Below are 13167 nucleotides of genomic sequence, written 5' to 3'. Positions count from 1 at the left end.
TTGCTCTTCAAAGTTAATAACATCACGCCGTAATTAGGGCACATTTAAAGCCTCGGCGAATGAAATGTTTTAAACGGCCCCATAAAACCTGCAGAGACTCGGCTGACTCAATGCTTGCATCATTAGATGGTCCACGGCTCACCTTCCATCGTCTGCTCGCCTCTGACGGACACATTTAATCTTCTGGGATGGCGGGTTTTATCTCCAGCGCGGAGAGAAACTATTTGTTCTTACAAAAAAAAAAAAAAGAAAAAAACAATCATCTGTATTTGGTGGAGTGAAACTACTCAGCGATATCTTCAGCTTCTTGCAGCCGTGGCGAAACAAGATAATAAGACCTGACGTCCAGTGAGGTGGAGGACGTTCAGAAGCGGAGCCGTGTTTATTCAGGAGCTATGAAAGCGAATATTCGGCCCGTCCGGGTGTTTGTGTTGCGCGTCTCCTCGGGGAGCTCCGAGCGGCAACGCGATTTTCCACATGAACCCCCCGCCGCTCCGCCACGGCCGGGGATTTATTCATTTTATTCAAAGACAAACCGGAAGGCCGGCAAACAGCGACGGCAACATCGGCGAGTGGCGGCGGCGAAGCGCACACCTGAGGAGGGCTGGTCGGCCGGAGCAGCTGTTAGACGCGTGTTTTATCGCCGTTTAAAGTTCCCGCAGCTCCATTGAATGAACGTGGATGAGCTGAACACCTGCGGCATCAAACCAGAGGGCGTCTGGTGGAGCCGCCACGCTGACAAATAACAATCGGTATCGTTAGAATGAACGGGTTCATCAATCGTCCATTACCGTTATTTTTCTCAGCGATATGAACCCATAATTTATCATTATCACCTGTTATTATGAATATTTACTGTTCTGACTGTTGTTACTGTAAGGAGGACATTATCCCTCATGTTTCCCGCGTCAAGTGACCGCATCCCGGATCGGACGGCTAATTCTCAGGTTGCTCGGCCGTCCCTGAAAATTTCCCCGATTTCGCGTCGCCGGCGGGCAAACTTGCGAGGGAGACTTTGGGACACCGTAAACTGCCAGTCGTTCCATCTCTGCTTGAAGACTGGGTTGCCTTGGTTACCACCAGAGAAGGTCTCAGATTGGGCTCCGTGTCCCTTCGTGAGCTGTGCTAAACGCGCCTGCTTTACCGTGTCATCGGCTGGCGGCCAATCGGAAACCCCCGGGTCACTCGGGGGACGTTAGCGCGTGTTCTTTGTTAGCAGCATGTGTGGTTTAAAGTAGCGCCAAGCGCCGTGTTTCATTTTCACGCTCTTTACTGTCGGCTTTATCGAGACGTCCCTGTGACGGCGCTTGGGCTCGACCGGCTCCCTCAGACCCGGCGTAATCTGTCGGCGCCCCGTTCGAGGCGTTCAAGCACTCCCGAAGTCTCGGGGAAGAATGCCTTTTGTTGTCTCGCCGGCTGAATTATTGATGCGGCGTTCTTCGGGCCGGGAAGCAGACGTGGCGTTGGCTGTGTGATGGAATCAGCTTAGAGGGCCGTGGCGGGAAACTTAGCGAGCTGTCGCTGCGCCGGAGTTGCGTCTCGGCGGTGTTACACAACACGCCCGGCGGAGCGTCGGGCTAATCTCTGAGAACATATGTAAATGAAGAGAAAGAAAGGAGTGACGCGAGGTTGAGGGGCTCTTTGAAGGAGCGACTCACATTTCTACGGAGTCCTGAAGTGAAGGTGGGGTAGGAGTTGAAGCGCGCGCGTTAGCGGCAGCCATTTAGCGCGGATCCCTTTTAATATGTATTTGCGGTAAAAGAGCCGTTTCCAGTGATCTGCGTTTGCCAGGCGCTTCGCCTCGCTCTCTTTGTGTGTCCTGAGCCGCCTGGATTCGTAGCCGCAAACAGCCGGGGTGTAAGCAGTAATTAAAGTTCATGCTCGGCTTCATTCAATCATAATCAAGCCGCGCGGCTAAACATATTCGTCCTCGGGTCACGCTGCTCCGCGGGCGCTCGGCGGCGCCGCTCTGGCGGCTCGCGTCGCTCCGGAGCGTCGGCTGTGGGTTTTGGAACACCTGAAGCTCCAGCGGCTGCCTGAGAGATTGATGCTAATTTGGATTTTGTTTGTCAGTTGTTTAGTAGTTGTCACACACTGTCTGGAATTGGACCCTCTGTACACCCGACACCGCCATTATTTATGGATGTGGGTGTTTCATTTTTAGCCAGGGCTCACTGTTTACTTGAAACCCTCATTACTTATGGATGTAAGTGCTCCATTTTTAATGTATGTTAAACTCCGGCCCGTCACAGCCTGTCAGTGGGACCCATTACGTTTTAGGAGGATACGTGTCGTCTCCGTAGCCGGGCGGAGCTCCGGCAGGAGCATCCGATGCCGGCAAATCAATCCCGACGCTTGCATTACATCAGGTCAATAAAGTAATAAAAAAAGGTACCGTATGTACAGTATCTCCGGATCAGGGAGGAGATCGCTATCTGAGGATCCGCAGGGAGTCAGACTGTCAATCCTCACAATGGCGTCAGTCTGTAACTGGAAGGAGGATCCATATCCTGGACTCACCGTGGCGCTCTGTGGCTCTCCACCTCACAACCTCCACCTACTCAGATCAGGAAGTCTCCTAGACTCCAGTGACCAAGGAGATCAACCCAATGGATGAGGGATGGATGGATGGATGGATGGATGGCTGATGGATGGATGGATGGATGGATGGACGGACGGACGGACGGACGGACGGACGGATGAAGGGATGGATGGATGGATGGATGGATGGATGGAGGGATGGATGGATGGATGGATGGATGGATGGATGGAGGGATGGATGGATGGATGGATGGATGGATGGATGGACGGTGAATCGGCTACCTGTAGCCATTTTCTTGGAGCAGTTCTTCCTCTATGTCGGTCTTGGATCCTGTTCCGCCGTCCCGGACCTTCAGGTCTTGGTCCTGGAGGCAGGATGCGGCCTTCAGCCGGCCGGCCAGACTCTGGTTTCTCCTGGAAGGTGATGTCGGGACCGGAGGCCTTCGGCCCTCGGAGAGGAAACGCTGAAGGAACGAGCAAATAGAACGGATCGGTCGATGGTTTATTGATTTTGCTCCGTGAGTAATCGAGGCCGACCCCGGACCATTTCTGCTTTCTGCGATTAGATTTGTTAGCGAAATGGAACGGGGGAAGTCTGTTTAACACCCAGATACTAAATACATTGTCATTGTGTTTTAAAATATAAAGACATAAATAATATGAATAAATAGAAAGAAAGAAGGATGGATAGATAAATCCATATTTTTGATGAATTTTCCAATCAATATTCGATAAGTCAATAAATGAATGAAGCTCAATAAGTCCATGCACAGCCCTGTGTGTGAATCATGCTTTCTTTTAGGCTTTTAATTCACTTTTTGTGAATTTATTTGTAATTTCTTCTTTATCTTTTGAAATCTTTAGCTCTGCCATCACAGAGGTTACTTTCTTATCGATAGTAAGAAAAGATATAGTAATGTAAAGAATATTGATATATATTATTTGCTCAATAATTAACTAATAAAGTTATGTAATTAATACATATTTAGGTACATGAATTGAAATGAATCAAATTTGATTCAATGAATGATGTAATTACAATATGTATAGAAAGAAGCCATCCCTGCATGTCAGCTGCCGCTGTTTGTCCCTGATAAGTAGTTTCTCCGGAGGAGGAATGAGCAGCGGGCGCTCGTCCAGGACCGACTTTTCCCGCCTCTTTGTCGCCCGGGGAAAAAGCGTCGAGCAGAAAACCAGCGTGGTCGCGGTTCGTCCCTGTCAGGTTGGGTGACGGCGGCGCCGACGGCCGAAGGACCGCTTTCCGCTGCGTCGTTGCTGCCTGGATGAACGCGTGGTTTCTGTGATTCTAAATGCTCGGTCCTCTTCTCATCTTCTCCTGCATGTTTTCCAGCGCTTCCTGCCTGCCAGCCTCTCACGCAGTTCAGCTGCTCCAACGGACGCTGCATCAGCGTCAAGTGGCGCTGCGACTCAGGTGACGGCGGCGCCTCCGACCTCGACCTCCGACCTCGACCTCCGACCTCGACCTCCGACCTCCGACCTCCGACCTCGACCTCCGACCTCGCCCTCCTCCCGGGGTTTCCTGCGCGGCTCACGGTTTGCGTTTCCCTTTTTTCAGACGACGACTGCGGCGACGGCAGCGACGAGGCGGGCTGCGCGCAGTCCTGCTCCGACGGCCAGTTCCGCTGCGGCAGCGGCCGCTGCATCCCGGATCACTGGGCCTGCGACGGGGAAAACGACTGCGGCGACTTCAGCGACGAGAACGTGACATGCAGAGGGGGGTCGGCAAGTAAGGAGGGCGCCGATCGCCAGAGGAGGAAGTTGTGGCGCCCGAGACGACTTTTCTGGAATTTAGCGCGGCATTAGCTTTAATTAGGAGCCTCGGCTGCTTTTTGATTTCCCTCTGACATGTAGATAAGGGATGCCGCTTCTTTTCCCCACGTGGAATTTGAGTCGAGCGGCTAAAAAGCCTGAGAGCGTCCGGCAGGTAGCGGCATCTTTCTGAGAAGGGGCGGAGCGCAGGAATACAGCCTCGCCCTGCGCCGGGTGCTCCGTCAACAATCGCCGCCAGGCAACTGCGTTTCAGGACAAACTCGACAGCGGCGGCTCCAGATTGATGGCCAGAGCGCCGGGATAAATCGGGGACGTCGCCGCCGGACCCCCAGCCTTTTCTCTTCTTGTTAAGACATTTTTCTGGCCTCCTGTCCTTCGGTGTCAGTCAGTTGCTGCATTTCACACGCTGAGACTAAAGTAAAGGACCTCGTCGGTAAAACCTTGAAATTCACACACATGACATATTTCACCGGCAGCACCGCAGAACCGCAAGGCCTGGCCTGGAATGAATGAATGAATGAATGAATGAATGAATGAATGCTTGTACTGTCAGTGCTCAGAGGTGCAATGAAATTTGCATAACTGCATCTCTTCCAGGAAAAATATTAGACGTGAGATGGACAGCGGAATGTTTTTATTCCATCGGTATATATTATTATTAGTATGATTATAACTTTAATAACTATTGTGATTATTATTATTGTTTCTAAAATGCATGCAGGTGAGGGAGCCATAATATTGTCCGCTCGAGGTCAGCAAGTTAATTTACTTTCCGGAAGGCACTTTCCAGGCATAGCTAATGGAGTTGTGTGGAACGTGGCTTCTGTTCCCGAGGCTCCGCTCAGCCTCCCGTCTTCATTCTGATTCGGCACTTATTTGAAGTTTGTGGATGCAAACATTGTGTTTTTTTGTAATTGAAACGACTCCAGCCGTTGCCAAGACACGTCTGTCGGCAACAACGTGACGCCGATACCGAGGCCTTCTGCTAAACCAGTGGTTCTTAACCTTGTTGGAGGTACCGAACCCCACCTGTTTTACATGCGCATTCACCCAACCCTTCTTTATTGGATGGAGGATCGGTTCGTCGATGGGTACAAAGAACAGGCAGAGGAGCCTTTTCATGGAATCTGGCTCCCTTCACCTTGAATCCAGCAAGCGCTATGTTCTTGTACTTCCCATCTCCATGCAGCCGAAGGAACCCTTTCCTTAGTTTTGCCGGTGCTGGACTAGAATTGCTCATCTTGTCGTTCCAAATCATGCAGTTAGGACATCGATTCCAATCGCGTTCCGTCACACATGTGAATCCGTATTGTACGTGTTCTTCCGACCGCTTTCTTTTTTTGCCCGACATAATTAGTATGAAGGGATTCAAATATTAAGAAAGAAATCACATGACGTACCATCACGACAGTCACAAGTTACTACAACTGAGCGCGCCAAAATCCCCGCAGCACGGATAGGCCGAGCTATGTGGCGTGATCACCTGCGGCCGGTGATGTCATCACCAATGTGTGTCTTGACCTCCGCCGAACCCCTGAGACCGACCCGCCGAACCCCTGGGGTTCCATCGAACCCAGGTTAAGAACCGCTGTGCTAAACAGATCTGGCCGAACGTTTGGGTGTAATTACATCAGAACCCTTATCGGTCTCGACACCTCGCAGCTCTCCAGGCTCCAGGAGAAGGTGTAGGCCGTCCATCGGCGCTTAGGACTCTCTGACTAATGAGTCGCGTCGTTCTCTCGGCCCGACACCTGCAATGCGTCGCGCTACGGGCCTTCGCGGCGGCGTGCTAACGCGAGGCTGCGATTTGCCGCCAATGACAAATCTGGCATCGGAGGCATAAACTCCGGGGAAGCATTAGAGGCGGGAACCTGCGATGCTGTGGGTGAAATATGTTTCCCATTTGGAAATAAGCGCTGTGTAATTACCGCTCACCGCCTTGATTGTGAAGATAAATATTTGCTCAGGGAAAATGCCATAAGTCTTTGGCGAGGCACCTTTTAAAGGAAACGCATTGAAAAAAGATATTGATTACAGTTATTATGGTTAATTCTGCGGCGCCACGGATTGGACGAAGCGGCGCGTTCGCAGAATTTTTTCCGTCGCGGTTTATCTCCCGCCAGTGGATTTCCATGTGATCAGGGTCTGACCAGGAGGAATCACGGGGAGCCTCCTCGTCCTCCGCTCACCAAATTGAAATGTTTTTCCTCCTCCGACCCGCTGACCTGTAATTACGGTCGCTGCCTCCTCAAGATAAGCGGAGGACCGGAGGTAAATTCAATTTACCGTCTGAAAAAAGTGTTAAAAATCACAGCGAGACATTCCAGAAGGCGATCTTCAGATCGGCAGTGTCTGCTATCCAGAAGAATGAGCGCACTATCCACCAGCCTGGTGGACTTCTTTGAGATCGTCGGTATTAACTTGGTGCCTACATTTCATCGGCCGGTCAATTGATCGATCGACCGCCACCCACGTATCGCCGACGTCTCACCGGTGACAGCGATGGACTTCAGGTCTGATAAACGGTGCTAAAGTCGTGGCGGACCCGGACGGAAGGCTTGAAGCGCGGCGTTTCCTCCTGACCGCTTCTTTGCCGTCTCTGTTCCAGTGCTGCCGTCCGTGATCGAGTGCAGCGGCGAGGAGTTCCACTGCGTCACGGACGGGACCTGCATCCCGGAGCGCTGGAGGTGCGACGGGGACAAGGACTGCGAGGACGGCGGCGACGAGAAGAACTGCGAAGGCACCAAGAGGATGTGCGATCCCAAAGCCAAGTTCACCTGCAAGGACACCGGTGAGCAAACCGTCACGGTACAACTCAGGGCGCCCGACGGACTCGGTACCAGAGGCAGAAGATAAACATGGGTCGGCAGAACTTAACATGAAGAACAGAACCAAGGTCTCTTCTTCTTCTTCTTCTTCTTCTTCTTCTTCTTCTCAGCGCTTGTTTGAAAAGCTCGTCAACGTGCTGATTGGATCCTCATTTATTGATTCGTTCGAAGCGAGTCGAGGAAGAAGTCCGGGTTTACGGGTGTCTGGGAAACTAGAGACGTCACAATATGAGAAGAACCTCAGTGATCTCTGGGACTTTTACCGGCTGTAAAAATAAAGGCGTTAGAAAGGTGTGAGGACTTAGAAGACAGTGGATCAAAACAAAAAACAACAAATTGGAAAAAAACCGACGTCCCCGATCAATTGAGTGTGTTCAAATGTAAGTGCAGGGTAAATACAAATATACAAGTATATGTAATGTTACAGTATATGGAATATAACAGAATGTATAATAATAAAACACTGCAGTGGCCCCTTAAGATACGTATTTAACTTGTTCCAGAAGTGGGTTTGTATTTAGATGTTTTTTTTTAAATCTCTCTGTGGGCTCAGGTTTTAAATCCTTCCATGTAGAGCACTCTTTCTTCAGAAGCAGCTTTTCCATGTGGTCGTGTACAGATGTGTGTTTTTGCACCATAGAAGTGACGTCATTGGAAGGCTTCATAGCTGTTGTGGATTCCTTTTGCTTCAGGATGTTACCTTTGGGCTTCATTTCCACAGAAAGCATCTTCTGTCTGGGTTCCCACTTGCTTTCTTAGGTCCCACGAAGATCACTGAAAAATTACACTAAATAAGTACAAAGATATAAATGGTTCCTCACAAGCGATAGGAATACCACAGCAGAGGCGCACCGCAACAACTAAATGTGTGGGCTTCATAAAAAAGTGGTGTTTATGTATAATGATTCTTACCTTGAGGAGCCATAGAATATATAATATTAAATTATATATCATATCAGATCTATATACCATATTACAGTACATGTAATATTAAAGTATCACATCATATTATATCATAAGAATAAAAATAGGAATAAGAACAACTTTATCCATTCCGAAGGAAATTGTTATGCCAGAGTTTCAAGTGAAACATAACAATAATAAATAATAGTGGGAAATTGTATAAAAAGTAAAAAAAAGGGTGAGAGTAAGAAATACAAATAAAACTATAAAGTACCAAAGTCAAGGCCATCAAGTGTTTAAAGGTCTTATATCATATCATAAAATAGTATATATCATATCATATCATATCATATCATACTATATATCATATTGCACTATATGTAATATTAGAGTATAAATAATATCAGTGTATAAAATATTATGATATATGTCATAGTTTATACCATATTACAGTAATAATAATAATAATACATACATAATACATAGCGCTTTTCACGGTACACAAAGACGCTTTACAAGTTGACGACAGAAAAACATAGAACATAAACATTGTTAATGGGAAGAGCTGTAGGTGTTGTAGGTGGTTTGGAAGAGGTGGGTCTTGAGGTTATTTTTGAAGAAAGACAGTACATGTAATATTAAAATTTCACATCATATAATATCATATCATAGTTTATATAGCGTATTACAAAATATGTAATGTTAGAGTATATATAATATCACATTATATGTAAAATTAAACTATATCATATTACAGTATGTCTAATATTATATCATACTGTATATCATATCATATCATATTATATCACCACATGGCAGTATATTAAATATTAAAATATATATCATACTATGTATATTTAATTTTAGAATAGATCTTATATCACAGTATATATAATATTAAAGTATATATCATGTCATACTATATACCATATTACGTCTATGTAATATTAAAGTATATATCATATCAGAATATGTATCATATTACAGTATATACTGTATCATATCACAGTATACACCACATTGCAGTATATGTAATCTTCTTCTTCTTCTTTCGGCTTTTCCCGTTAGGGGTCGCCACAGCGAGTCAACTTTCTCCATCTAACCCTATTCTCTGTATCTTCCTCTCTCACACCAGCTACCTTCATATCCTCTCTCACTACGTCCATAAATCTTCTCTTTGGTCTTCCTCCAGACCTCTTGCCTAGCAGCTCCAATTCCAGCATCCGTCTACCAATATATTCACTATCTCTTCTCTGTCCATGACCCAACCATCTCAGTCTGGCTTCTCTGACCTTCTCTCCAAAACATCGAACATGTGCCGTCCCTCTGATAGATTCATTCCTGATCCTCTCCATCCTGGTCAGTCCCAAAGAGAACCTCAACATCTTCATCTCTGCAACTTCTAGTTCTGCCTGCTGTCTTTTGGTCATTGTAACAGTTTCTAGTCCATACATCATCGCTGGTCTCACCACTGTCTTGTACACCTTTCCTTTTATTCTGGCCGATAGTCTTCTATCACATAGTACCCCTGACACTTTTCTCCACCCATTCCAACCTGCTTGGACCCGTCTCTTCACCTCTTTTCCGCACTCTCCGTTGCTCTGGACTGTTGACCCTAAGTACCTGAAATCCTCCAGCTTCTTGATCTCCACTCCCTGTAGCCTCACCGCTCCACCCGAGTTCCTCTCGTTCACACACATATATTCTGTCTTGCTGCGACTAACTTTCATTCCTCTCCTATCCAGAGCATACCTCCACCTCTCTAGATGTTCCTCTACCTGTTCTCTGCTCTCACTACAGACCACAATGTCATCCGCAAACATCATGGTCCATGGGGATTCCTGTCTAACCTCATCTGTCAGCCTGTCCATCACCATTCCAAACAAGAAGGGGCTCAGAGCTGATCCCTGATGGAGTCCCACCTCCACCTTGAACTTCTCTGTTACCCCTACAGCACACCGTACCAGTGTCTCACAGCTAGCATACATGTCCTGCACCAGTCTAACATACTTCTCTGCCACTCCAGACTTCCTCATACAATACCAGAGCTCCTCTCTTGGCACCCTGTCATATGCTTTTTCTAGGTCTACGAAAACGCAATGCAGCTCCCTCTGGCCTTCTCTGTACTTTTCTATTAGCATTCTCAACGCAAATACTGCATCTGTAGTACTCTTCCTAGGCATGAAGCCATACTGCTGTTCACAAATGCTGACTTCTGCTCTCAGTCTAGTTTCCACTACTCTTTCCCATAACTTCATTGTATGGCTCATCAACTTTATCCCTCTATAGTTGCAGCAATTCTGCACATCCCCTTTATTCTTAAAGATAGGCACCATCACACCTTGTCTCCATTCTTCAGGCATCTTCTCACTCTCTAAGATCCTGTTGAATAATCTAGTCAGAAAATCTACCGCTGCCTCTCCTAGACACTTCCACACCTCCACAGGTGTATCATCAGGACCAACTGCTTTTCCACTCTTCATCCTCTTCAATGCCTTCCTCACTTCACTTTTACTAATTTTTGCTACTTTGTGGTCTACAATAGTCACCTCTTCTACCCTTGCCTCTCTTTCATTTTCCACATTCATCAGTTCTTCAAAGTTCTCTTTCCATCTTCTCATCACTCTTCTAGCATCTGTCAATACATTTCCCTCTCTGTCCTTTATCACCCGGACCTGTTGTACATCCTTTCCATCTTTATCTCTCTGTTTCGCCAACCTGTATAGATCATTCTCACCCTCCTTACTATCCAACCGAGCATACAAGTCATCATAAGCCCTTTGTTTTGCCTTTGCTACCTCTATCTTTACCTTTCGCCGCATCTCCCTGAACTCCTGTCTGTTCTCTTCAGTCCTCTCAGTATCCCACTTCTTCTTCGCTAACCGCTTTCTCTGTATATACTCCTGTACTTCCTCATTCCACCACCAAGTCTCCTTATCTACTTTCCTTCCAGATGACACACCAAGTACTCTTCTACCTGTCTCCCTGATAACACTAGCTGTAGTTGTCCAATCATCTGGAAGCTCACCCTGACCACCCAGACCCTTTCTCAATTCCTCCCTGAAAACCATGCAACACTCCTCCCTTTTCAGCTTCCACCATTTTGTCCTCTGCTCTGCCTTTGTCCTCTTCATCTTCCTTGTCACCAGTCATCCTACAAACCACCATCCTATGCTGTCTGGCTACACTCTCACCTACAACTACTTTGCAGTCACTGATCTCTTTCAGGTTACCTCGTCTATACAAGATGTAGTCTACCTGCGTGCTCCTACCTCCGCTCTTATAAGTTACCCTATGTTCCTGTTTTTTCTGGAAAAAGGTGTTCACTACAGCCATTTCCATCCTTTTTGCAAAATCTACCACCATCTGTCCGTCTGCATTCCTATCCTGGATACCAAATCTGCCCATCACTTCTTCATCCCCTCTATTGCCTTCACCGACATGTCCATTGAAGTCTGCACCAATGACCACTCTCTCATTTCTGGGAATATTCTGCATCACTTCATCCAACTCATTCCAGAACTTCTCCTTCTCTTCAGATTCACATCCCACCTGTGGGGCATAGCCACTAACAACATTGAGCATCACACCTTCGATTTCCAGTTTCAGACTCATAAGTCTATCTGACATTCTTTTCACCTCTAGGACGTTCCTAACAAACTCCTCCTTCAAGATAACTCCTACTCCATTTCTCTTCTTGTCAGTACCATAATAGTACAACTTAAAGCTGCTCCTAAGCTTCTAGCCTTACTACCTTTCCACCTGGTCTCCTGGACACACAGTATCTCCACCTTCCTTCTCTGCATCATGTCCACCAACTCTCTACCTTTTCCTGTCATAGTCCCAACATTCAAAGTCCCTCCTCTCAGTCCCAGACTCTTTCCTTTCCTCCTCTCTCTCTGCTTCCGAACACGCACTCCTCCTCTTCTTCTTGTTCTTGTTCTTCGACCCACAGTAGCCCAATTTCCATTAGTACCCTGTCGGTCATCAGTACCAATGGCGGTCGTTGTTAACCCGGTCCGCGACCGATCCGGTATGGTATAGTTTTGGTTGACTCGCATGTTTGGTTTTGGCAAAAGTTTTACGCCGGATGCCCTTCCTGACGCAACCCTCTGCATTTATCCGGGCTTGGGACCGGCACAGGGAGACACTGCTCCGTGTCCCCCCAAGGCAGGCTTGGAGAGGCACGGGCCAGTGCCGCCCTGAGGCTGCATTATTGCAGTATATGTAATATTATAGCATATATCAAATAAGAGTATATATCAGATTAGAGTATGTGTATTGTTACAGTACATATCCAATCATAGTATATACTATATTACAGAATATGTCATATTTGAGTATATATAATATTAGAGTATATAAATATAATGCATCCTGGATCGTGAACTGAGCGGGTCGTCTTTCCGGCCGAGGTCTTTGGCCGAGGTCTGTGATCCGGTTCCTCTGGCGTTCCCTCCGTGCTTCTGCCTGCAATCTGCATGAGCATCAGTAGCTCCACAAGACACCCGGGAAAAGGAGGCGACGAGCCGGAGTAGATAAATAGTTTCTGCCGAAAGTTATTCCTACCGCGCATCTCTTTGCCCGAGGCCAGGAGTCATTTCACCCCGGCTGCTCTTTCATCCAGCCGCCACACTTTCTGTCACAGCGGGTAAAACTATCCAATATATCTGTCAGCCGCTGTCATTCATTTAGAGAGCGTTTAGCACCGACCAACACGGAGGCTAATGTTAGCGCGAGCAGGGGGCGGAGGCAGGTTTCCACAAACATCCCATGTTCATACAGGACCGGCCGAAACCCCGTCCTACAGCGAATATTCATCGACATGGAATAAACGCCTCTTTGGAAAGTAAATGTTGTGACACGGTTCGCAGAGGGAGGAGGATCTCGTTCGGAGATGTTTGCGCCATTGCTATTTTTATCCTGAATATAAAGTATATATTCCTTCTCGCGGTAATAAGCTGCGGTTGCTTTCCACGAGTTTGCTCCCTTTGTGCCTCCCACTCCCCGAATAATCACGCCTTGTGTTTTCCCTCTTCGTCGGCTTCCTCCGGCCCTCTCGCGCGCCGTCAACATCCCTCCGCTCTCCATCCTGGGATTTTTC

At 47.4% G+C, this 13167-nt stretch overlaps 1 protein-coding gene across 1 annotated transcript in view; it reads left to right on the top strand.

The window, feature by feature from the left end:
- lrp1bb (low density lipoprotein receptor-related protein 1Bb) overlaps positions 1-13167 on the top strand; it is a 205622-nt gene that overhangs the window by 65004 nt on the left and 127451 nt on the right. Inside the window, exons 18-20 of the mRNA XM_086144762.1 lie at positions 3893-3973; positions 4118-4288; positions 6941-7123. Coding sequence (XP_086000888.1) covers positions 3893-3973; positions 4118-4288; positions 6941-7123 — 435 coding nt within the window. The remainder of the gene's footprint in view (positions 1-3892; positions 3974-4117; positions 4289-6940; positions 7124-13167) is intronic.

This window comes from Fistularia commersonii, chromosome 4 (genome assembly GCF_037954325.1).
Source record: "Fistularia commersonii isolate RoL2024-O1a breed Wild chromosome 4, RoL_Fcom_v1.0, whole genome shotgun sequence".
NCBI lineage: Eukaryota > Metazoa > Chordata > Actinopteri > Syngnathiformes > Fistulariidae > Fistularia > Fistularia commersonii.
Note: the sequence above shows the minus strand (reverse complement) of the source record. Positions and strands in the feature narration are given on the sequence as shown.